The sequence below is a fragment of the Chiloscyllium punctatum genome, chromosome 1, assembly GCF_047496795.1.
Source record: "Chiloscyllium punctatum isolate Juve2018m chromosome 1, sChiPun1.3, whole genome shotgun sequence".
In the NCBI taxonomy this organism is placed as follows: domain Eukaryota; kingdom Metazoa; phylum Chordata; class Chondrichthyes; order Orectolobiformes; family Hemiscylliidae; genus Chiloscyllium; species Chiloscyllium punctatum.
In genome coordinates this window covers 157,677,706-157,704,245 of record NC_092739.1, presented here as the reverse complement: position 1 = coordinate 157,704,245, position 26,540 = coordinate 157,677,706, and the positions used below count along the sequence as shown (strand labels likewise).

At 46.1% G+C, this 26,540-nt stretch overlaps 1 protein-coding gene across 2 annotated transcripts in view; it reads right to left on the bottom strand.

Annotated features, from left to right (window-relative positions):
* Positions 1-26,540, bottom strand: part of LOC140481344 (dedicator of cytokinesis protein 2-like) — a 1,260,160-nt gene that overhangs the window by 32,891 nt on the left and 1,200,729 nt on the right. For both annotated transcript variants that reach the window (XM_072577382.1, XM_072577391.1), the window contains exons 41-44: positions 12,562-12,703; positions 10,963-11,044; positions 10,052-10,136; positions 575-661 (exon numbers count right to left, since the gene is read on the bottom strand). In XM_072577382.1, coding sequence (XP_072433483.1) covers positions 575-661; positions 10,052-10,136; positions 10,963-11,044; positions 12,562-12,703 — 396 coding nt within the window. The remainder of the gene's footprint in view (positions 1-574; positions 662-10,051; positions 10,137-10,962; positions 11,045-12,561; positions 12,704-26,540) is intronic.

Here is a 26,540-nt window from a genome sequence, read left to right as displayed (position 1 = left end):
AGGAGTCAGTGCACATCAGCAACCTCAGGCAGAACTCGATGCAGGCAAAAAGACCTGCTTTTGTACAGCAGCCTTCACTTTCTCAGGACAGAGCAAAGTGCTTCATGATCAGTTAGTAATCTTTCAAGTAATGTAGAAACATATTTCCAGATTTTGCAGTGCGACATTCAACAAAGGCATCCCCCTCGACTTTTACATTTATTTGTAGTATGTGGATGTCTCTGGCTGGCCCCAAGCCATCAATAATTGCCCCTTGAGAAGGTAGTGGTGAGCTGCTTTCTTGAACTGCTGTAGTTTGTGTGCTGTAGGTAGACCCAGAATGCCATTAAGGAGGGAATTCCAGGATTTTGACCAAGTGACAGTGAAGGAACGGCGATATATTTCCAAGTCAGGATGGTGAGCAGTTTGTAGGGGGTGGTGTACCTGCTGCCCTTGTTCTCCTAGATGGAAGTTTGTGTGTGTTTGGAAAATGCTTTCTAATTTAATGGACCTTCTCTATGATGTTTCCAGTGCAATTATTAACAGTGGTATGTAATGCAAGTTGTTGTTTTAGTCACTGATTCTGACAACTCACCATTGACGTTTGCACAACTTCGAACCAGCGGAGAATGCCAGGCATCTTGTAGGCTGTAGTGAATGTGGTCCTCTCAATCCACATGGACTGTTGGAAAGAGAAGAGCATGGGTGCATGATTAAATCAGTTCTGCAGTCAAACAAGACACCGATATCTCACAGACAATGCTGAGCACTGCAGGAAGAGGGGTTTCAGTTATACGGACAGGTCGAGGTTGCTAGTATTTTCACACAGTCATCAGATATGGGCATCCCCAGTGACCCTTGAAAGACTGTGAGACAGTTTCAGATGCAATTTAAGAGTCAATCACATTACTGTAGCTCCTCAGTGGATCCCTACAGTGCAGACAGAGGTCAGTCAACCCATCGAGTCTCCACTGACCTTCTGAAGAGCATCCTGCCATCCCTCATCACATCCCTGCATTTCTTATGTCTAATCCACTTAGCCACCACATCCCTGAACATTATGGACAACTTCGCATGGCTAATCCACCTAACCTGCACATCTTTGGGAGGGTTCCCAAGCAAACATGGGGAGAACATGCAAATTCCACACAGACAGTGATCCGACGATTGGGAGCGAATCCGGGTCCCTGGTGCTGTGAGGCGGCAGTACTAACCACTGAGCCAGAGACCGCAACTTGTAGGCACAGGTAAGAACGGCTGTTTTCTTCACCCAGAAGTGAAACAAATAAGCTTTTACTCTAACCTGGTTATTTCAAGGCCTTTATTGCTCTGTCTGATTAATTATTTTAAGCTTTATTAATTATTTGAATTTACATTACTGCATCAAACTTAAGAGTCATAGAGATGTACAGCATGGAAACAGATCCTTCCATCCAACTTGTCCACACCGACCAGATATCTCAACCCAATCTAGTCCCACCTGCCAGCACCCGGCCCATATCCCTCCAAACCCTTCCTATTCATATACCCATCCAAATGCCTCTTAAATATTGCAATTGTACCAGCCTCCACCACTTCCTCTGGCAGCTCGAGCTCTAGACTTGTGCCCTGTGAGCATTAGCTCAGGCTGCTGAGTCATTCTTCCTACAATGTTGGCATTATATTATTGTCCTCTAGACCCCAGAGAGGACAACTCCAGAAATAGGGCTGGAGAGTGGGACTAACTGGATGGCTTTTTCGGGAGCCAGTACAGACACAATGGATCGATTGGCCTCCTACTGCTCAGAAGAGACTTGCAGAAATGGTAAAAATCATGAAGAACCCGGACGAATTAGACAGGGAGAAATTATTCATAGAAATGTTGGGCACCAACTGAAGGTGATTACTAAGAGACATGGGCAACAGTCACATGAGGAAAAGCTTTTGTCCATAGTGAGCACTCGGATTTGAATGGAGTGCTCGAGAGTCTGGCAGAGGCACTCAAACCATGGTTCTCTAAAGGGAGGTTGACAAGCCTGAAGAAAACAATTGCTGGTTCATCAGTGAAATAGCAGGAGAATGGGACAAGCCAACTAGAACCAGAGCAGATACAATGGCCTCCTTCCCATCTAGCCAACTATTTGAGAACTTTCCTTCCACCTTAGTTGCTCCATCTTTTTTTCCACGATTTCACCAAAATCTACCTCAGTCCAGATTGAGCAGGAAAATAGAATTGAATCAATCCTCCGCTGCCCTGTTGCTATTAATATGAGGTCCTGGGGGGAAAGCAGAAGTGTGGATCCACCTTCAGGCCTGAGGCCTACAGGAACCTGTCATTAATGATGGACAGTTCTGCTTCTCTCCTTGACCTTATTTGAAGAGGGTGGAGCCTCTGTCCTCACAAGGACATCCGAGACCTTCAAATCAAGGCAACCTTTTGGTGTTTTCAATTGCTGGCCTTATAATTACTGAATTTCAGGCTTAAGATCAAGGATGCCCAGTGCAGAGTGTTCAGCACTCCCCTGAGTGGATTAGTGATGCCAGTACAAATGATCTTAAGGGTTGGTTAGCTCAGATGGCTGGAAGGCTGGTTTGTGCCAGCATGGGCTCCCACACTTGACAGGGGCCAACATGATGGTCCCACATTTTTGATCTCGCCCCTCACCTGAAGTGGGGTGAGCCTCAGGTTAAACCATCACCAGTCATCTCTCAAGTGAGACATAGCAACCATAAAACTGTAAGAAATGGGAACAAGAGTAGGCCTCTCGACCCTGTTCTGCCATTCAATAGGATCCTGGCTGATCCAACTTCCCTCATTTCCTGCTCTTTCTGCATAACCCTTCATTCCCCAATTGATCAAGAATCTCTCTCTCTCAGCCTTAAATACACAAAAGGACTCTGCCCCTACAGCTCTCTGTGACAATGAGTTCCAAAGGCTCTCAACCGTCTGAGAGAAGAAATTCTTCCTCATCCCACTCTTCAATTGGCGCCCCTTTATTCTGAGACTATGCCCCTCCGGTCCCAGACACCCCAATGAGGGGAAACATCCTCTCAGCATTGACCCTGTCAAGCCCATGAAGAATCCTATGTGCTTCAAAGAGATCACCTCTCACAGGCTCCCCCCACCCCCTCAACAATCCAAAGATGTGCAGGCTCACTGGAGTGGCCATGGGAAATGCAGGGTTACAGGGATAGGGTTGAGAGGTGGGGCTGGATGGGGTGCTCTTCAGACGCTTGGTTTGGACTTGATGGGCCGAATGGCCTGCTTCTACACCTTGGGGATTCTATGAAGATTAGGAGAAGCCCTGAAGCCATATTTGAGGCCCCAGTGTGAACAGAAGGTAAACTCTTATTTAAGTAATTTCTTTTTATCCTTATTGTAACTCAAAAGGGCTCTGAACTGTGGTGACAAAACACTTTTCATGTATCTTCAAGACATGTGCGGCAATAAATAGATAATTCGCTCAGTCATTAGCTGTTGTAGGGGCTTGCTGTGCACAAATTGACTTCCACTTTCCTCGCATTACAACAAGGACTAAACTTCAGAAAATACTCCATTGGCTCTGACAGCTCTGAGAGGTCCTGGGGTCGTGATGGAAGGCACTGAGTCATTACAAGTTTATCTCTGAAGTTAAACACTCCAGAACAGAGGAGTGTGAAGTTATAAGTTGCAGACACAAGAGTGAACCACTGGGTGGAGCACACGTGCTGTTACACAGGGCTGAAAGTCATGGTGATTTGCTTTTGACTAATTCCAGAGCATTGGGGATAAACTAACTCAGTTGGCTAGATGACTTGATTATGAGCGAGAGGCCAGAGCTGATAGTACAGGTTTAATCTTTACACTGGCTCCTGAAGACCTATCCCCACACTTCTGGAGTGATTCCTCTTGAGCTAGACATACCAATTGTTTCTCTCTAATGAGGAAATGACTGTGGCTCCATACAGTTCTGAAGAAGGATTACACCTGAAACATCGACTTCTCCACCCCCTGATGCTGCCTGGCTTGCTGAGTTCTTCCAGCCACCTGCTTGTCTACTTTGGATTCCAGCATCTGCGATGTTTTTGTCTCTATACCTACAGTTGCACTGCTATAGGACTGGTGGGAGCTGGTTAGTACAGTGCATACAGTGGATGTAATATCTCAGCAACTGTATTTATCCAATTTTGGACCCTTCCTGATGTTAATCATTGATCCAAATAGCAGCTATGCTTTCAGCTGCATAATTCCTAAGCTGAGGAATTTCCTCTTCTCTATCTTTCTTTCCCATTTTAAACCTTCCTTAAAACCAGCCAAGCTTATGTTCATCTGCTCAAATAACTTTTCAAGTGACCCTTGTTAAATTTTCATATGCACTGTGAAATGCATTTGAGGTGGTGTAGCAAAGTTGAGGGTGCTAGATAAATCTTCGAGGAGAAAGTGAGGACTGCAGACTCTGGAGATCAGAGCTGAAAATGCGTTGCTGGAAAAGCGCAGCAGGTCAGGCAGCATCAAAGGAGCAGGAGAATCGACGTTTCGGGCATCAGCCCTTCTTCAGGAATGAGGAAAGTGTGTCCAGCAGGCTAAGATAAAAGGTAGGGAGGAGGGACTTGGGGGAGGGGCGTTGGGAATGCGATAGGTGGAGGGAGGTCAAGGTGAGGGTGATAGGCTGGAGTGGGGGTGGCTGCGGAGAGGTCAGGAAGAAGATTGCAGGTTAGGAAGGCGGTGCTGAGTTCGAGGGATTTGACTGAGACAAGGTGGGGGGAGGGGGGGAAATGAGGAAACTGGAGAAATCTGAGTTCATCCCTTGTGGTTGGAGGGTTCCCAGGCGAAAGATGAGGCGTTCTTCCTCCAACCGTCGTGTTGCCATGGTCCGGCGATGGAGGAGTTCAAGGACCTGCATGTCCTTGGTGGAGTGGGAGGGGGAATTGAAGTGTTGGGCTATGGGATGGTTGGGTTGGTTGGTCCGGGTGTCCCAGAGGTGTTACCTTGCCTAATTATCTTACTAGTCAGCTTGGAGGGGAACTTGCAGGTGTTCCCATTACTGCTTTTGTACCTCTTAGTTAGCTCAATTGGCTGGATCTGCAACCAGGCAAAGCTCCTCTGGATTTTATCTGGAGTTAGACATGTATATGTTTTTCTTTATTCACTCTGTGGGATGTGGGTGTCACCGGCTGGGCCAGCGTTTATTGCCTGCCCCTAGTTGCCCCCTTGAGAAGGTGGCGGTGAACTGCCTTCTTGAACTGCTGCATTCCTTCTGCTTTGGGTTGACCCACAATGCTGTCAGGGTGAGAATCCCAGGATTTTGACCCAGTGACAATAAAGGAATGGTGACATAGTTCCAAGTCAAGATGGTGAGTGGCTTGGAGGGGAGCTTGCAAAGGGTGGTGCTTCCCATGTGGCTTTTGTACTTCTTGGTTAGCTCACCTCCTCAGCCTCTCCCCCTACCCAGGGTGTGGTGACCCTCAGGTTGAAACATCACCAGTCATCTCCCTCTCTCTGATAAGACAATGGTGACTTCACCTTACTTCGAGATGGTTGAGGGTTTAGAAGGTGCGATCTGAGGATGTTTGGTGAATTTCTTCAGTGCATCTTGTAGATAGCACACACCGCTGCTACTGAGCGTCGGTGCTGGAGGGAGTGGATGCTTGTGGATGTGGTGCCAATCAAGTGGGCTGCTTTGTCCTGGATCTTGAGTGTTGTTGGAGCTGCTCCCATCTAGGCAAGTGGGGAGTATTCCAGCACGCGTGCTCCACCCAGTGATTCACTCTTGTTTCTGCAACTTATAACTTCATACTCCTCTGTTCTGGAGTGTTTCACTTCAAAGACAAACTTGTAATGATGTAGTACCTTTCATCATGACCCCAGGACCTCTCAGAGCTGTCAGAGCCAATGGAGTATTTTCTGAAGTTTAGTCCTTGTTGTAATGCACGGAAAGTGGAAGTCAATTTGTGCACAGCAAGCCCCTACAACAGCAATATGTGAATGACTGAGTGAATGATTCCATCACACTCCTGGCTTGTGCCTTGTAGGTAGTGGATAGGCTTTGGGGAGTCAGGAGGTAAGTTACTCACTGCAGTATTTCTAGCTTCTGAACTGCTCTTGTAGCCATTGTATGTATGCAATGGGTCCAGTTGAACTTCTGGTCAATTTTAATTCCAGGATGTTGATCATTATTCCAATCTCCCTTAGAGATAAGAAGAAACTCCCTTTGAACACATCTCTGCCAGGAGTGGGAGGCCCATTCAGGAAGAATTGTCCATTGATTCAGTCAGATTTGAGGCCCTCCTTACCTCTGTCCTGATGTTAATGTTCACCTGATGTAATGACTTCACCTGATGAAGGAGCAGCACTCCGAAAGCTTGCAATTTCAAATAAACCTGTTGGGCTATAACCTGGTGTCATTCTACTTCTGACTTTGTCCACCCCAGTCCAACACCAGCACCGAAACCTGATGTTAATGTTGTTTGAGCAGTAGGAGGGAGTGAGGGCTTACTGATATCTGAGGGTCTTTGATGGGTTGGTTGCTGAGTAGGGGTTGCCTGTGGAAACCAATGGTGATGGAACACCTTAGGAACCTCCCAAAGGTTGGGCGGTACGATGGTTTGGTGGTTAACACTGCTGCCTCATAGCGGATTCGATTCCAGCCTCGGGTGACTGATTGTGTGGAGTTTGCACAATCTCCCTGTGTCTGCGTGGGTTTCCTCCAAGTGCTCTGGTTTCCTCCCACAATCCAAAGATGTGCAGGTTAGATGAATTGGCCGTGCTAAGTTACCCATAGTGTTCAGGGACGTGTGGGTTAGATGCATTAGTCAGGGGTAAATATAGGATAATAGGGTAGGAGAATGGGTTTGGGTGGGTTATTCTTTGGAAGGTCACTTGTTGGGCCGAAGGGCCTGTTCCCACACTGTAGGGATTCTATTCTATGCTTTATGAACATCCAGAACATTCCTATTGGCTGGAATTAAGTTTGGTGAGGGGGAAGGTGGTCTCCCACAACTGGACCGCACATTCAATGCTTACAGGTGCAAACGTTCTCACTTCATTACGAATACTTAATAATTCAATTCGAACACTCTGAAAACTGGTGTTACCCTCTGGCCCTCAAGACTGTTATAGCTATTTCATGATTCTTTCCCAGCCTCTTGTAAGACTGTCAGCTGCGAAAATTGTAGGCGTAAAGGCTAACATATTTAAATACTTTCACTTCACACCACAGATTATTAACATTTACTTATTGCGATTTTTCACACCTCTGTCTTTTGCCCCCCCCCCAACAAGGTCACCTTGGAGCAGGACAGGTAGTGCAGGACAGAAGCTGACGGGAGGCAGCAGGCTGAATGGGTGACGCTAGGCCGCAGTGAAAGGGTTAACACTGAGGGCCTTGCTCACAAGGATTAATTAATGGCTCTTCGGCAGGTGCCAACATGATATTCCTGGGGATCTGTAAGCAGCGCGGAGTGAAAATCATTAACAGAAGCACATCTTCATGAGGGGCAAGTGTTTCAGAGAGCATCCCTGGTGTGATGGTGTTCAGTGAAAAGCTGCCGAATGCGATAGAATCAAAGTGTTTGATCAGCGAAACAGCAGCGTGGGCTCTGTCCTCTTAATGAGCTCTGTTGTTGCAGCATTGGAAAACAAACAGAATAGATGTGGAGCGTACCACTTAAGATGCAATCAGCCTCAAACAGCCAGAGTAATCATGAAAGCGTAAGAGTGCTTGGAATGGTTAGAGTTTTAGGCCCTTCAGCCCCTCAGACTGTTCCGCCCTTCAAGGTTATGTTTGATTTGCTGTTCTGACATTGTTTTTTAAAAAGTCCTTTGTTGATGGAACGAGAGCCTGGCTAATATTGCTCATTCCTCTAAGGGTGGTGGTGAGCTGCCTCTTTGAACTACTGCAGTCCCCCGTGTTGTACGGAACAGTGCTGCCAGCATGGGGGTTTCAGAGATTTGACCCAGCGTCGCTGTAGGAATACCAATGTGAGGATTGCGAGTGGCTTGGAGGGGAACTTGTAGATAGTGGTGTTGGTAGGTGGGAGAAGCCATGGGTTTGGTTGGTGCTGTTAGAGGAGCCTTGATGAGTTACTGCAGTGCTTCTCGTCAGTAGCGAAGATAATGAATGTTGAGGGTGATGAATAGGATGCCAATCATTTAACCAGATTTGGCAACTCAAGGCTAGGCATCCATGAGGTGCTATGGACCATCAGCAGCTTCTAGTGTTCTTGGAGTTGCACTCAGCCAGGGAGGCAAAGAGTGTAGCAGCATATTCCTATCTTGTGTCTTATAGGTTGTGGACAGCACTGGGGAGGTGAGTTACTTGCTAGATGGACAACAGAGCTGGCTTCCAGAGGTGAGGTGAGAGTGACACCTCTTGGTTGCATTCGACCGAGTGTGGTATCAAGGGACCCGAGCAAAACTGGAATCAGTGAGCATTCCTAGTACAAAGGAAGATAGTTGTGGTTCTTGGAGGTCAGTCACCTCAGCTCCAGGCCATTTCTGCAGAGTTCCTCAGGTTAGTGTCCTAGACCCAATCATCTTCAGCTGCTTCATCAATGACCTTCCCTTCATCCTAAGGTCAGAAGTGGGATGTTCGCCGATGATTGCTCAATGTTCAGCACCATTCGTAATTCCTCAGATACAGCAGCAGTCCACATTCAAATTTGCCAGCATTTGGCCCATGTTTCTGTAACCTTTCCTATTCACATACCTATCCAGATGCCTTTTAAACGTTGTAATTATATACATCTCCACCACTTCCTCTGGCAGCTCTTTCCATACATGCACCACCCTCTGTGTAAAAAAGTTGCCCCTTAGGTCCCTTTTAAATCTTTCTCCTCTCACTCTAAATCTGTGCCCTCTAGTTCTGGACTCCCCCAACCAGGGAAAAGACCTTGTTTATTTATCTTATCCATGCCCCTCATGATTTTATAAACCTCTATAAGGCCCTCAGCCTCCGACGCTCCAGGGAAAACAGCCCCAGCCTGTTCAGCCTCTACCTATAGCTCAAATTCTCCAACCCTGGCAACATCCTTGTAAATCTTTTCTGAACCCTTTCAAGCTTCACAACATCCTTCTGATAGGAGGGAGACCAGAATTGCACAAAAAAAAAATGCAGTTGAAGTAGAGGAAATGTGGTATTCAATTTGAGCTCCACCAATTGGCGATGAAATAACCCTTATAAAGACTAAATGAAAAGCAGGAGCTCCAATCTCCTTCCTTCTGATGAAGAGTCAGGTATCAAACAGCCGAGAAATCAGTAGCTTTCTTGATGATTGCTACATGGTAAAAGGTTGGGCTACATTGGCCGGGGAAATACGATGTTCATGTCCATTCCAGTGGTTTGACCTCAGAATTCAGACAGCTGCTTCCCTGAAGTACTGAGGGTACCGAGATAATTAAATTCAAGACCTGTCTACCCTCTCAAATCAACATCAAAACATCAGTGGGTGGCACGGTGGCACAGTGGTTAGCACTGCTGCCTCACAGCGCCAGAGACCCGGATTCAATTCCCGCCTCAGGCGACTGACTGTGTGGAGTTTGCACGTTCTCCCCGTGTCTGTGTGGGTTTCCTCCGGGTGCTCCGGTTTCCTCCCACAGTCCAAAAATGTGCAGGTCAGGTAAATTGGCCAGGCTAAATTGCCCATAGTGTTAGGTAGGGAGTAAATGTAGGGGTATGGGTGGGTTGCGCTTTGGCAGGGCGGTGTGGACTTGTTGAGCCTGTTTCCACACTGTAAGTAATCTAATCTAATCAGTCATTCTGAAGGAGAGTGAAGGAGTTCTCCCCGGTGCCCAGCACCGACATTTATCCCTCAAACTAAGTCATTGAAGCCAAATGTCCACTCATAATGACATTGCTGTTCATGGGATCTTGCTGTGCTCAAATGGGTTGTTGTGTATTACAGCAGTGAAAAGGCTACACTGGCTTTAAAACATAATCAGAGAAACAAGCTGCATAAATGCCAACCTTATCTTTAATTGACAAAGATGGATGGACGCTGCATAGGCAGAAAAATCTAAGAACGATTCTCCCAAATTAAACAGTGCAAATAATCAGTGGCTTGAATGGACTACACCAAATTGTGATTCCAAGGTAATAGATAAAGAGGTACTTACAGCAAATTCATTGTCAGGGTCCTTCGGCCCCCTTCTGAATGGTCTAGAGTAGCTGAACTTCGAAACATTATTAGCTTTGAAGAAGCTGAGGGGTGTAAGGGACAAAAAAACTTGTGAGATGAAAGCAAGAGATGCACTTTAAGATTCTGACAGAAAAGACTTACTGGTATGCTACCTGAACTGGAAGGTTTGAGTTATAAGGAGAGGTTGGATAGGGAGGGACTATTTTCCGTGGAGAATAGGAGGCTGACGGGTGACTTTATAGAGGTCTAAAAAAAAATCATAAGAGGTGTAGATAACGGAGATAACCAACAGTTTATCCCCATGGTCGAAGAGTCCAAAACTAGAGGGCACAGGTTTAAGGTAAGGGGGGAGAGATACAAAAGAGTCCCCAAGAGCGACTGTTTCACACAGAGGGTGATAAGTGTCTGAAACAAGTTGCCTGAGGAAATGGTGGAAGCAAATACATTTTTGATATTTAGGAATCATTTGGACAGCTACACTACTACACAACTACACTCTATATGATGGAGGCATATGGACCAAACTCCCAAAATGGGAGTAGGTTAATTGTGAAAACTGAGCAGCATGGACAAGTTAGGTCAAAAGGCCTGTTTCCATGCTGGACTGTATGACCTTTTTGACTGTATGACCAATGAGCCTAGGCCAGCCAATTGCACCCTTGACTTTAGACAAAGGTGAAATGACCTGACTAAACTTTAGGCTCCAGCTTTCCATCCTTTTCTTGACCGCCCCCATGACCACATGGCTTCATGGGAAAATGGGGGCAGAGACATGACAGGAAGTGTCTTGTCCCAGTGATCCAACCATGCTGAGTGTACGACAGTATTAACTGACCCCGCCTACCACTTCCATTTGGCATAACTTGTCAGCTGCAGTGGAGAACTTACCCTACGATCTGCTCCGGGACATTCTTGTTGTGAAACTGTGGCTGTTCACCCAGGATTGGCTGCACAGTGAAGCACTGAACAACTGTTGGCATGGTTTGCAGTGAAGGAAGTGAACACAAGGGGGCAGCAGCATTGTAGCTGCACCGAGGGAAAGGAGAAAGAATCAGTTCGAAAGGTGGAGGATCCCGAAGAAGCATGTTGGTCGTGAATGTGGCTTTCAGCAGCTGCTATAACTCTGCTGTATCAAGTACCTGAGGCCTTAGCCACTCCAGTAACACTTCCTCCGCAAAGTCAGAAGGTTCAGGTTAGATCCGAACAAACCCTCCAGCACATGTCTGAAGGAGTGCAGCACTATCAGCGGGGCTGTATGTTTGGAAAGGTTTTGACTTGAAGCTTCATCTGGCCTCTCAGAGAGTATGCGAGAACAGACATGAGGGGCAGAATGGCCTGCTGCTGTTCTTATATTCCTATAAATTATAGCAGAGCTCGGGAGTTCTCCCCAGTGTATTAATCTAGAAAACAATCCCTGAACTGCTTCCCGTACAGTTAAATTATTGCGTAAATAGTAAATACTGTAGACAGTTCTCCAGATATGGTCTCACTGTGTAACTGAAACATCACCTCCCGACTCTTGTATTTAATTTCCCTCATAATAAGCGGTAACTATCGGCTATCCTAATTACCTATTGCACCTGTATATTAATGTTTTGTAACTCAGGACTGAGAACCTTGGTTTCTGAGTCCAGCACTCTCACACTATCGCAATAACATGTTGGCTTTTTAGATTTTCCTGCTGAAGTTGACAATTTTTCTCACATTTTACTCCATTTCCCAGATCTTTGCCCAAACACTCAACCTATCTTTAATCCTTTGTAGTTTCCTTATTTCCTCTCCACAATTTAACTTTCCTCCATATCTTTGAGTCATGAGCAAACACACCTTTGGTCGTTTCATCAAAGACATTTATATGAATTGTAAAATGTTGAGCAGTCCCAGCACAGACCCTTTTGCACACTATTCGTTACATCTATCCAACTAAAAACAAAGAGACCCATTTATGGCTGCTGTCTGTCAGCTCACTAATCTTCCAATCATGCCCACTACACCAAGAGGCTTTATTTTCCACATTAATTTTTAATGTGACATCTTATTAAATACCCTTTGGAAACCTAAGGACAGTACATCCGTTGCTTCTCCTTATTCACAAGGCAAAAGCGAGGACTGCCGATGCTGGAAACCAGAGTTTAGATCAGAGTGGTGCTGGAAAAGCACAGCAGATCAGGCAGCGTCCGAGGAGCAGGAAAATCAAAGTTTCGGGCAAAAACCCTTCGTCAGGAATAGAATTATTCACAGCCCGTTACTTCTTAAATGAACTCCAACAAATTGGTTAAACGCGAGTTCCCCTTTAATAAAATCAAGCTCTGTCTGGCCACCTGGAGTTTTGTTTTCTGTGTGGCCTGTTACAAAAGTTTGAACAATTGCTTTGAACGTTTCCCACAATTCGTTCTCATTTTACCCCAGACAATTAATCGTATCCCGCCCACGTTCCCTGCTCTCGATGCACTTTGACCCCTCTGAGTGTTTTAGGTAAAAGGATACATTGTCCAGGAGAGTTCTTGATCTCATCCCCAGGGGGCGATGTTGTTTTCATCAATTCTGCATTTGGAAACTGCGTTAGCAGCATATGTTCGAAATCCTCCCTCCGTTCATATTCCTTTCCCCGGTGAATGAAGACCTTGTTCTGAAAGGGCAAGGACAGCAGAAGATTGAGGAAAAAATAATAATGTGCATCTATACAGCGCTATTAACGAGGCAAAACATCCCAGAGCATTTTGGAGGAATGCATATTCTATATTGCCCCTCTGACACCCTCCTGACATTCAGTTAACAAGACCCATGGGGAGATTTGAAGATCCGAGAGCCAAAAAAGAAACACAAAATTAATCCCTGGGATCAGAAATATTGTCTGCATTGATTCTTGCCCTCCACATGTACAAGTAGTTTCAGACCCAAGCGCAAAGGCTGGTATACACAGGAACATGTTAGTCAGCTCGAATACTCATGTGAGGTCTTACTCAAACCTCTTCTCTATAATTACCTCTTCCAATACCGTATCCACATATTTGTTATTACCATCTACCTCACTCATACATCAAGCCACTTGTTCAGTGCATTAATGCTATCTTCCTCAATGTTTCCACATAGCAGCAAGCTCCAAATATTCTCATCATGTTCTTAAAATGAGAGAGTTTTCTTTTAAGAACTGTTGATGAACACTATTGAATGATTTAACTTTAGTAATTGACTGGCAAGGCCTTGGTGAAGCCAGTGGAAGGTCGGGATTGGCTGACTGTTGCACCCTCTTCTCACTAGAAAGCAACTTTCTGTGGACAAAACTGACTTACCCTCCAGGAATATACAATATAAATTGGTGAAAAACTGATTGTAATACGTGTCTTATTGAGCAGATATCCTAATGTTAAGACGACGAATACCCTTCCCAATTTGTATAAGTGCGCTATCAAGAGCATCCTGTCTGGATGTCTCACTACCTGGTATGGCAACTGTACCTTTCAAGATCAGAGACGGTTAAAGAGAGTGGTGAACTCGACCTGGACAATTACAAAGGCCAACTTCCCACCAATAGAATCCATCTACCAGGCCTGTTGTCAAGGAAAGGTCACCAGCATTCTTAAAGATCCATCCCACCCTGGCAAGGTTTTTCTACAACCTCTACCATCGGAGAGAAGGTACAGAAGCCTGCACACACACACACACACACAGACACAGACACAGACACAGACACGCACACAGACACGTGCACACACACACACACACACACTCAGACACGCGCACGCACACACACACACACACACTCAGACGCACACACACACACACACACGCACGCACACACTCAGACACACACAGACACAGACACACACCCTCAGACACACACACGCACACACTCAGACACACACAGACACTCAGACACACACATTCACAGATACTCACACACAGACACACACACTCAGACTCACACACAGACACACACATAGACACACACTCAGACACACACACACTCAGACACTCTCACACTCAGACACTCTCACACTCTCAGACACACTCTCAGACACACATACACACCCACAGACACACACACACACACTCTCAGACACACACACGCACACTCACAGACACACACACTCACAGACACACATAAACGCACGTGCTCACACACATACATACACACGCACACAGTCACACAGACACACACACACATTCCCAATCTCTGCACCAACACTCCCCCCCACCCCAAGTGCTTTGTCATTTACAAACACCTTCACCTAGTGCTTGAACAGAACAATGAGTTTCAGGAACTTGTTTTTACATCGCACACATTCCTTCCACAGTGTTCATAACATACATACATAAAATAGTACAGGACAGGAACAGGCCCTTTGGCCCATCATACTGCACCAACCATGTTGCCATTCAAAACTAATTCCATCTGCCTGCACTCAATTCACATCCCTCTATTCAGATGTCTGTCTAAATGCCTCTTAAACATTGCTCTTGTATCTGTTCCTACCACCTTCTCCGGCAGCAAGTTCCAGCACCTACCACGCCCTGTAGGAAAAAAATATTTCCTTGCACATCTCCTTTAAATTTTCACCCTCACCTTAAACCCATACCCCATATTTTTTGACATTTCTGCCCTGGGAAGAGCATCCAACTATCCACCCTGTCCATGCCTCTCGTAATATTATACACTTCTATCAGGTCGCCTCCTCAACTTCCAAATCTGTAGTGAAAATGATTCAAGTTTATCCAACCTCTCTCTATAGCTTATATACTTCAATCAGGAAATATCCTGGTAAACCTCTTTTGCACCATTTCGAAAGCCTCCATATCCTTCCTGTAGTGCGATGGCCGAAACTGTACCATATCAAGAAAATATTCAACACTTTTCTTAATGTCTTTGCATAACATACTTATGTATATTTTACAAGGAGTGTGATAAATGTTTCGACATTAAGAGCATCATGGGTAAGGAGAGAAAGGGGAATATGGCATTGAGGTGAGGTGTGATCATGCTGAGTGGAGCAGCAGAGTCAATTGGCCCAGTAGGCGACACTTGTTCCCAGTCTGTATAGTTATGCCACTTTAATTGCTCCAGACTCACACAGAAGTGCAAACTATTTCTGCTTTGCCATCATTCCAACTGGCACTGTAATGTGTTCGGGAAGAGAAAAGATTTGCATATATATAGCACTTTGCAGGACCACCACACATCTCAAACCACCTTCCAACCAATGGCGCTCTCGTCACCTGTAGCAACGCAGGAAATGTTCAGCAGCCAATGTTCACATAAATGGCAATGCTGCAACAACCAGATAATCTGTCTTTGTGATATTCATTGAGGGATAAATATTGGACAGGAATATTATGAATGTTGTCTAAACAATGTCAAGGGAGTGTTTATATGTAACAAGCAAGCTGTTGGGGCCTTTGCTAAATGCCTCTGTCTAAAGGCAGCACCTCTGACAGAGTTGCATTCCCCGAATACTGCATGCCTTAACAGGAGCAATCGGGTGTTGGGGGAACAAGTTTCTTTGGGTTGAGGTCAGTTTACTTTCTTTACCTTTCTCGGCATTTTATGAACTTGCTGGTAAATCCCCTCAGCTTGCCTGTCATTAAATATCGTTTGATTCCTTTATCACTGAAGCATTACGAACACTCATGTGTCAACCTTTCATTTGCCCAACAGCTTATTACGAGAGAGAGAAAAAAAAATTCACAGATCAGCTTCTGCTTCTTTTCAAACTCTTGGTTCAACTCTAGGGATTAATGTCTGGGCTTTTGTACATTCAGGAGACTGATACTATCAGAAAAATATCATTACACAAAGATAGTGCTTGAAAAATCCATTAACAACCTGATGTTTCATTTGAATTTAAATATGCCTCTTCATTTTTCTTATTTCTAAAAGGACCCGAGATGTTTGTTTGACGGCAAACTCAATCCATCTCCAAAGCTCATTGATATGCAGCTCGATCAGTGACTGCAGTTTCTGCTTCTTTTCATTATTGTTTCCTCTTCACAATTTGTTCCTCATTTTCTCATTCCCTCGGCCCGTCTGCCAATTGAACATTTCTCACATCTCTCCTTCGGATACTGAGGGCAGACGTTGATGGATTAGGGACCTGTGTCAGCCCTTGAGGGAAAACCAAAAAGGATTGCTTTTCCCCGTGGGCACCACAAAAAGGAGGGAGGGGGCATTTTCTGTGCAGACTGCTGGGGTGTTGGGGACAGGGTGGGGGGGTGGAGGGGACTGGTTTGAGGGAGTGATGCCTCTGACTGTGGGAGGTCAGGATTGTGTCATTTTCAGTGAAGGGGGTGAGGTGTTGACCTGATCAAAGGAGTGGAGTGGTAGGACGTGATCAGGTATCCACAATTTGGAGTAGGCAGGGTATTCAGTGTGTGTGTGTGCGTGTGTATATATTTATGTGTGTGCATGCGCGCGCGCGCGTGTGTGTGTGTGTGATGTGTGTGTGTGTATGCGCGTGTGTGTGTGTATATGCGTGTGTGTGTATTTGTGTGTGTGTATGCGTGCGTGTGTGTGATGTTTGTATGTATGCGTGTGTGTGATGTTTGTGTGTATGCGCATGTGTGATGAGTGTGTGTGTGTATTTGTGTGTATGCGTGTGTGCGTGTGCACGTGTGTGTATATGCACGTGTGTGTATTTGTGTGTGTGTGTGCGCGTGTTTGTGTGTGTGAGTGATGTTTGTGTGTGTGTATTTGTGTGTGTGTGCGCACGTGTGTGTTTGTGTGTATGTGTGTTGGTGGGGGGAGGGCGGAGGTGGAACGGTGAGGTATTTTGCTGCCCTGACTGTAGCAGTTGCTTTTCACACTACAGAACCGATAGAGAGAGGTGCGCACACTGTGAATCTACACAGAAGGACTGCACGATTCAAGAAGGCAACTCAACACCACTGGGAGAAAGTGAGGACTGCAGATGCTGGAGATCAGAGTTGAAAGGTGTGGTGCTGGAAAAACACAGCAGGTCAGGCAGCGTCCGAGGAGCAGGAGAATCGCGCTTTGGGCATAAGCCCTTCATCGGGAATGTGGGGGGGGGGGGGCAGGGGGAAGAGGCTGAGAGATAAATAGGAGGGTGAAGGTGGGGCTGGGGGGAAGGTAGTTGGGAAGGTGATTGGTAAATCCAACCCATCTCACGCTAGAAGGAAGAACGCCTCATCTTCTGTCTTAGGACCCTCCAAACACACAGCATCAATGTCGACTTCACCAGTTTCTTTATCTCCCCTCCCGCCACCTCATCCAAGATCCAACCCTCCAACTTGGCACAGCCATCTTGACCTGTCCCACATGTCCATCTTCCTTCCCACCCATCCACTCCACCTTCCCCACTGACCTATCACCATCACCTCCCACTTGCATCTACCTATCGCTTTCCCAGCTACTTCCCCTCCAGCCCCAGCCCAACCTCCACCCTCCTATTTATCTCTCAGCCCCCTTCCCCCCACAACATTCCTGATGAAGGGCTGATGCCCAAAACATCGACTGTCCTGCTCCTCAGATGCTGCCTGACTTGCTGTGCTTTTCCAGCGCCACCCTTCTCAACTCAACACCACCTTCACCAGGGTAACGAGAGATGGCCAGTGAAGCCCTAATCCCATTGTCGAAAAACTCAACCATTATAAATACAGGGTCAACAGTTGTGATGATCATTTGAAACCCCAGAGCAGGTAGCATCAAATGCTGGAAAATGGGATGAGACAAAATCAGTGCTTGACGACTGGCATGGACACAATGGGTCGAAGGGCCTCTTGTGTCCTGTAAAACTATGACTAAAACAGGACATGCTTCATGGATATGGGACAGTCCCCTGAATTGGGATCATTGGAAATAAAGGCAGGAATAGGCCTTTCGGACCATCAAGCCTACTGCATCAATCAATATGATCATGGCTAATATCTACCACTATGTTTTTTTTCATTTTTACAGATTTTAGCAAGGTCTCCAACAGAGTCCCAAAAAACATGGTGTAATGATCAGTGAATTAAAAGCTTGTGGGATCCAAAGTTAAATTGGACAATTTCGGTGGACGCAAAACTGACTCAGTAACCGCAGGCAAAAAGTATTTATTTTGTGACCAAAAGTTTCTTCCAGATTTGCAGTACCAGCTTCTCTGCTGATGTTTGTATCTATTAATGATTTAGACTGAAATCTAGGGGCCATGATTAAGAGGTTTGTAAATCATAGGAGCGCTGGCCCTGTGATTGATAGCGCAGTTATAGGCTGCAGAAAGATATCAATGGGCTGGTCAGGAGGGCAAACAACTAGAAAATGGAATTCAGTCCAGACAGAGAGAGAGAGAGACAGACAGACACAGAGAAAATGCTGGAAATATTCAGCATTTGCAGATGCAGATTTGACAGCATCTTTGAAGACACCAACAGACTTAGAGTCAAAGAGATGTGCAGCATGGAAACAGACCCTTCGGTCCAACCTGTCCATGCCAACCAGATATTCTAAATTAATCTAGTTCCTTTTGCCAATTTTACCCATATCCCTCTAAACCCTTCCTATTCATATACCCATCCAGATGCCTTGTAAATGTTGCTATTGTACCAGCCTCCAGCACTTTCTCTGGCAGCTCATTCCATACAAGCACCACCGTCTGTGTGAAAAAGTTGCCACTTAGGTCCTTTTTATATCTTTCCCCTCTCACCTTAAACCTATGCCCTCTCGCTCTGGTCTCCCCTACCCCAGGGAAAAGGCCTTGTCTACTTACCCTATCCATGCCCCTCATGATTTTACAAACCTCTATCAAGTCGGCCCTCAGTTGCTTCAGGGAAAACAGCCTCAGCCTTTTCAGCCTCTCCCTGTAGCTTGAACCCTCCAATCCTGGCAACATCCTTGTAAATCTTTTCTGAACCTTTTCAAGTTTCACCTGCTGAGTCTTTCCAACATCTTGTGTTTTAATTTCAGATTTCCAACATCTGCAGCATTTTATGACGATGTAAGAGAATGGACAATGAACAGGACGATAAACTGAGAAGTGTGAAGGAACATAAGGACATTGGAGGGCAGGTTCCTGAAGGGACCAGGAAGGCAGGAAAGAAAATAAACTGATCAAAGAAGCTGTATAGGACTCCTCCCTTCATTGAATGTGACTCAGAGAATATGGAAAGGGATGCGATGTTAGAAACTGAATAAAATTAGATTACAGCCTACAGTTCTTATTACTCCAAGGCTATAATCACACCAGAGATGACACAGAGGAGGATTATGAGAAAATGACAGCAAATGGAGAATTTTAACCATGAGCAGAGTTTGGATAGACCAGGGTTGTTTTCTTTGGTTCATAAGAGATGGAAAGGTGTAGACTGAACTCAAGTCTCATTGGTATTATCCCAGACCTTTGAATCACTGCAATGCTACCAAATATGAGGGTCATGGATAGGGCGAATAGCCAAGGTCTTCTTACCAGGGTAGCAGAGTCCAAAACTGGAGGTTTAAGGTGAGGGGGGAAGATTTTGAAGGGACCTGAGGGACAACTCTTTCATGCGGAGGGTGGTGTGTGTAATAGAACGAGCTGCCGGCAGAGGTGGTGATGGAAGCGGGCACAATTACAACATTTAAAAGGCATCTAGATGGATATCGAAAGGGTTTAAAGGGATATAGGGCAAATGCTGCCTAATGGGACTAGGTCAGATTGGGATTTCTAGTCAGTGTGGATGAGATAGATTGAACGGTCTGTTTCCATGATGTATTAGTCTATGTGGTAAAGGCACTCAGTTGAAGTTAAAATCAGATCACAATTAGCAGCAATTGCCATCTTTAAAACAGCTTTTGTTGGTGGTGGATTTGGCAAAGCAATTGAAGACCAATTGGACATACTGGTGGTAGGTATTTAGTTAAATAATTTAAGGTCAACTGCATACCAGCCAAAGACATCAGAGGAACCAGTTAACAGGGGGCAAGCTTTGGTTTTTGTGAGGATTGCCATAATAATCCTTAGTTGGAACATTGAATAGCAAATAAATGTCTAAATGTCTGAACTAAAATAAATATAAAAACTACTGTCCACTTGTGAGCTAAGACACTGCAGACAGGCAGAAGTCCAGTAAACTGGTCCTGATGTTTGATTCCTAAATATCAATCCCTCACAACAGCTGCAGGCAGACAGTCTGTTTTGTTTTCCCACGGACATAAACAGAAATAACATTTTTAAAAATAATTGACACAGTCTTCAAGGTTCAGTCCCAAGTTTTTAAAGCAAAATCAAAGATAATAGAAAGTTCTTTGTGGATTGGACAACAACCAGTGACACCCGTACTGAATGACAACTGTTCAAAAGAATGTATACAGCTTTATTTTACAACACAGATGACAAGTGATCCCAAGAAAAAAGGTCTAAACCTCTTGTTTATCATTGAGAAGGAGCGGCTTTACAGATTTAACATATTCGGTATTTCCTGGGGTATCCAGAAAAGTCTAGAAAAGATCTGGAAGGTACACACAGACACAAACGTAGGCTGCTACTGATCACCAGCAGAGAATGTAAGTTGGAAATACAAATACAGGGGAACCTCAATTATTTGATCGAGATGGGCGGGCACTATTTCGTTTGGATAATTGATTATTCAGTTAATTGATTAAATACCTTTCCTCAGGGGCTCGGAGTTTTTAAAGTCTGCTCACCATTCAGGAGACTGCAGAAGCACAAAGCATGCGAGACCCCACCCCAACCAACACCGCCCCCCGCCCACTCCATCCTCATCCAGCACTGTCCCCCCGCCCTGCGCGCACACGCGCACAGCCACACATACACACACACACACACACACACAGCCACACACACACACACACACACACAGCCACACACACACACACACACAGCCACACACACACACACAGCCACACACACACACACACACACAGCCACACACACACACACAGCCACACACACACACACACACACAGCCACACACACACACACACACACACACAGCCACACACACACAGCCACACACACACAGCCACACACACACACACACACACACAGCCACACACACATACAGCCACACACACACACACAGCCCCCCCCCACACACACACACAGCCACACACAGCCACACACACACAGCCACAGCCACACACACACACAGCCACACACACACAGCCACACACACACACACAGCCACAGCCACACACACACACACACAGCCACACAGCCACACACAGCCACACAGCCACACACACACACACACAGCCACACACACACAGCCACACAGCCACAGCCACACAGCCACACACACACACAGCCACACACACACAGCCACACATACAGCCACACATACAGCCACACACACACACACACAGCCACACAGCCACACACACACACACACACACACACACACAGCCACACACACACACACACACACACACAGCCACACACACACAGCCACACACACACAGCCACACACACACACACACACAGCCACACACACACACACACACACACAGCCACAGCCACACACACAGCCACACACACACACAGCCACATACACACACAGCCACACACACACACAGCCACACACACACACACACACACACAGCCACACAGCCACACACACACACACACACAGCCACACAGCCACACACACACACAGCCACACACACACACAGCCACACACACACACACAGCCACACACACACAGCCACACACACACACAGCCACACACACACACACACACACACAGCCACACAGCCACACACACACACAGCCACACACACACACAGCCACACACACACACACACACAGCCACACACACACACACACACACAGCCACACACACACACAGCCACACACACACACAGCCACACACACACACACACACACAGCCACACACACACAGCCACACAGCCACACACACACACACACAGCCCCACACACAGCCACAGCCACACACACACACACACAGCCACACACACACAGCCACATACACACACACACACACAGACACACACACACAGACACATACACACACACACACACACAGACACACACACACAGACACACACAGCCACACACACACACAGCCACACACACACACACACACACACACACAGCCACACAGCCACACACACACACACACACACACACAGCCACACATACAGCCACACACACACAGCCACACACACACACAGCCACACAGCCACACACACACACACACACACAGCCACACACACAGCCACACACACAGCCACAGCCACACACACACACACACAGCCACACACACACAGCCACATACACACACACACACACACACAGCCCCCCACACACACACACACACACAGCCACACACACACACAGCCACACATACAGCCACACATACAGCCACACACACACACAGCCACACACACACACAGCCACACACACACACACAGCCACACACACACACACACACAGCCACACACACACAGCCACACACACACACACACACACACAGCCACACACACACACAGCCACACAGCCACACACACACACACACACACAGCCACACACACACCCACACACACACAGCCACACACACACACACACACAGCCACACACACACACAGCCACACATACAGCCACACATACAGCCACACACACACAGCCACACACACAGCCACACACACACAGCCACACACACAGCCACACACACAGCCACAGCCACACACACACACACAGCCACACACACACAGCCACATACACACACACACACACACACACACAGCCACACACACACACACACACACACACAGCCACACACACACACAGCCACACATACAGCCACACACACACACAGCCACATACACACACAGCCACACACACACTCACAGCCACACACACACAGCCACACACACCCTCACACACACACACACACACACACACACACACACAGCCACACACACACACACACAGCCACACACACCCTCACACACACACACACACACACACACACACACACACACAGCCACACACACACACACACAGCCACACACACACACACACACACACACACACACACACACACACAACCTTTCACTGCAATGTTTTGAAAGGTTCCATCTCTGCCCTGTACAGGACAATGTTGGTCAGATTATCTGGGGAAGGGAGAGTGGTTTAGGGTACACCCCTCTGTAGAACTCCAGGGAAAGTGTGGGGAGAAAGAGAGGGGGTCGGAGATCAGTCATTTGGAGACGGTGCTAGTTTAATCTCTGTAAACAAAAGACGTGATCACTCTTGGAAACACGTCTTTAATGTAATATTTCTATCGGGACCTCGAGATCTTCTTCGGATAATCCGATTTTCGGATAAGTGGTATTTGAATAATTGAGGTTCCTCTGTGTTTGGACACCAGCAAACGTTTCTTGATTATGCAACCACCCCCAGATTATACAAGCCAATGAGGAGAAACTGAGGTCAGCTCAGACCATTCTATGACACACCGTAAGATCATTAGATATGGTAGCAGAATTAAGCCATTCAGCCAATTGAATTTGTTCCTCCATGGCACCATTCCACATTTTTCAACTCCATTTTCCTCCCTTCTCCCTGTCACCCTTGATTCTCTCACTAATCAAGAACCTATTTCTCTCTTAAATACACTGAATGACTTGGCCTCCACAATCTTCTGCAGCGACGTGTTCCACAGATTCACCTCCTACGGGCTGAAGGAATTCCTCCTCATCTCAGTTCTAAGTCTGTGTACATGCCCTGCCCTCAGGTCCTAGTTTCTCATTGATAGTGGAAACATCTTCGTCATATCCGCTTTCTCCCGGTCTCTCAGTATTCTGTAAGTTTTAATGAGATCCCCCTTATCCTTCTAAACTCCATTGAATACAGACCCAAAGTCCTCATATGACAAACTGTTCATCCTGAGATCATTCTGGTAAACGTTCTCTAGGTCCCCTCCAACGCCAGCACATACAGGGCCCAAAACCCTCACAATATTCTAAATGTGGTCTGACCAGAGCATCATACAGCCTTATACACCAATGAAGGCAATGAGGAAGATAAAGAAAAAAGTAGAAAAATAGATGAAAACTCCAAAGATGATGATTGTGCATTGATTTTGACAACCAGCAAGAGAACCAATTTGTTGAACAGACAGCAATGTATAGTTCTCCAGACGCATATACAATCATTGGGTAAGGATGGGTTGTTAAAGTTGGAAAGGGTTATGTTCATGTCTGAAATGTTATAGAGATGTATTGCATGGAAGTAGATACTTCAGTCCAACTTGTCCATGCTGACCATACATACTAAACTAATCTAGTCCCATTTGCCAGCATTTGGCCATTCCCCTCTAAACCCTTCCTATTTATGTACCCATCCATGTGCCTTTTAAATCTTGTAATTGTACCAGCCTCCACCACCTTCTCTGACAGCTCACCCCTTACACGCACTATCCTCTCCTTGAAAAAGTTGCCCCTTAGCTCCCATTTAAATCATTCACCTTAAACCCATGCCCTGTAATTTTGGACTCGCCCACTCTAGGGAAAAGACCTTGCCTATTTATCCTATCCACGCTCCTCATGATTTTATGAACTTGTGTAAGGTCACCCCTCAGCCTCCAATGCTCCAGGGTAAACAGTCCCAGCCTATTGAGCCTCTCCCTATAGTTCAACCCCTCCAACCCTGGCGACATCCTTTGTAAATCTTTTCTGAACCTTATCAATTTCTACATCCTTCCTATAGGAGAGAGATCAGATTAGCACACAATATTCCCAAAGTGGCCTAACCAATTTTCTGTACAGCCACAACATCACCTCCCAACTCCTGTACCAATAAAAGCAAGCATACCAAACACCTTCTTCACTAACTTATCTACCTGCGGCACATAAACACATAAATTCTGTTTTAACTTTTTGCATAATTTTCAAATTGTCAACCCAAGTTGCCTCCCAGGTGCCAGGGTCTGAAAACTCTTGATCGGGTTTACAACAGTCTGAAGGGGGAGGGTGTGTAGTCAGAAGTCGTGGTGCAAATTGGCACCAATGACATCGTGAGGAAAGGCCAGGAAGATCTAAAAAGTGATTTCAGGGAGTTAGGTTGGAAGCTAAAAAGCAGGACAAACAAAATAGTAATCTGAGGATTACTATTGGAGCCATGTGCCAGTAAGGTGAAGAACAGGGAGCGAGTGCAGTTAAGTGCATGGCTACAGGGCTAGTGCAGGAAGGAGGGCTTCAGATACAGAGATCATTGGGGTACCTTCTGGGAAAGGTGGGACTTGTACATGAAGGATGCATTGCGCTTGAACTGGAGGGGCAGAGCAGTAGATGTGATCTATATGGACTTCAGTAAGGTGTTCGACAAGGTTCCCAATGGGAGATTGGTGAGCAAAGTTAGATCTCATGGAATACAGGGAGAACTCACCATTTGGATACAGAACTGGCTCAAAGGTAGAAGACAGATGGTGGTAGTGGAGGGTTGTTTTTCAGACTGGAGGCCTATGACCAGTGGAGTGCCACAAGGATCGGTTCTGGGTCCACTACATTTCATCGTTTATATAAATGATTTAAATGTGAGCATAAGAGGTACAGTTAGTAAGTTTGCTGATGACACCAAAATTGGAGGTGTAGTGGACAGCGAAGAAGGTTATCTCAGATGACAACGGGATCTGGACCAGATGGGCCAATGGGCTGAGAAGTGGTTGATGGCGTTTAACTTAGATAAATGTGAGGTGCTACATTTTGGGAAAGCAAATCTTAGCAGAACTTATACACTCAATGGTAAGGTCCTAGGGAGTGTTGCTGAACAAAGAGACCTTGGAGTGCAGGTTCATAGTTGAAAGTGGAGTCGCAGCTAGATAGGATAGTGAAGAAGGCATTTGGTATGCTTTCCTTTATTGGTCAGAGTATTGAGTACAGGAGTTGAGAGGTCATGTTGTGGCTGTACAGGACACTGGTTAGGCCACTGTTGGAATATTGCGTGCAATTCTGGTCTCCTTCCTATCGGAAAGATGTTGTGAAACTTGAAAGGGTTCAGAAAAGATTTACAAGGATGTTGCCAGGGTTGGAGGATTTAAGCTACAGGGAGAGACTGAACAGGCTGGGGCTGTTTTCCCTGGATCATTGGAGGCTGAGGGGTGACCTTATAAAGGTTTATAAAATCATGGGGCATGGATAGGATAAATAGACACGGTCTTTTCCCTGGGGTTGGGGAGTCCAGAACTAGGGGAATGAATTAAAAGGGACCTAAGGGGCAACTTTTTAACTCAGAGGGTGATATGTTTATGGAATGAGCTGCCAGAGGAAATAGTAGAGGCTGGTACAATTGCAACTTTTAAAAGGCATCTGGATGGGTATATGAATAGGAAGGGTTTGGAGGGATATGGGCCAGGTGGGACTAGATTGGGTTGGGATATCTGGTCGGCATGGACGGGCTGGACTGAAGGGTCTGTTTGCGTGCTGTACATCTCTATGACTCCATGACAATGTCCTGGATGGGAGATTTACTAGAGCACTTTGGAAGGGTATTGGGGATGGGAACTAGAGCTAC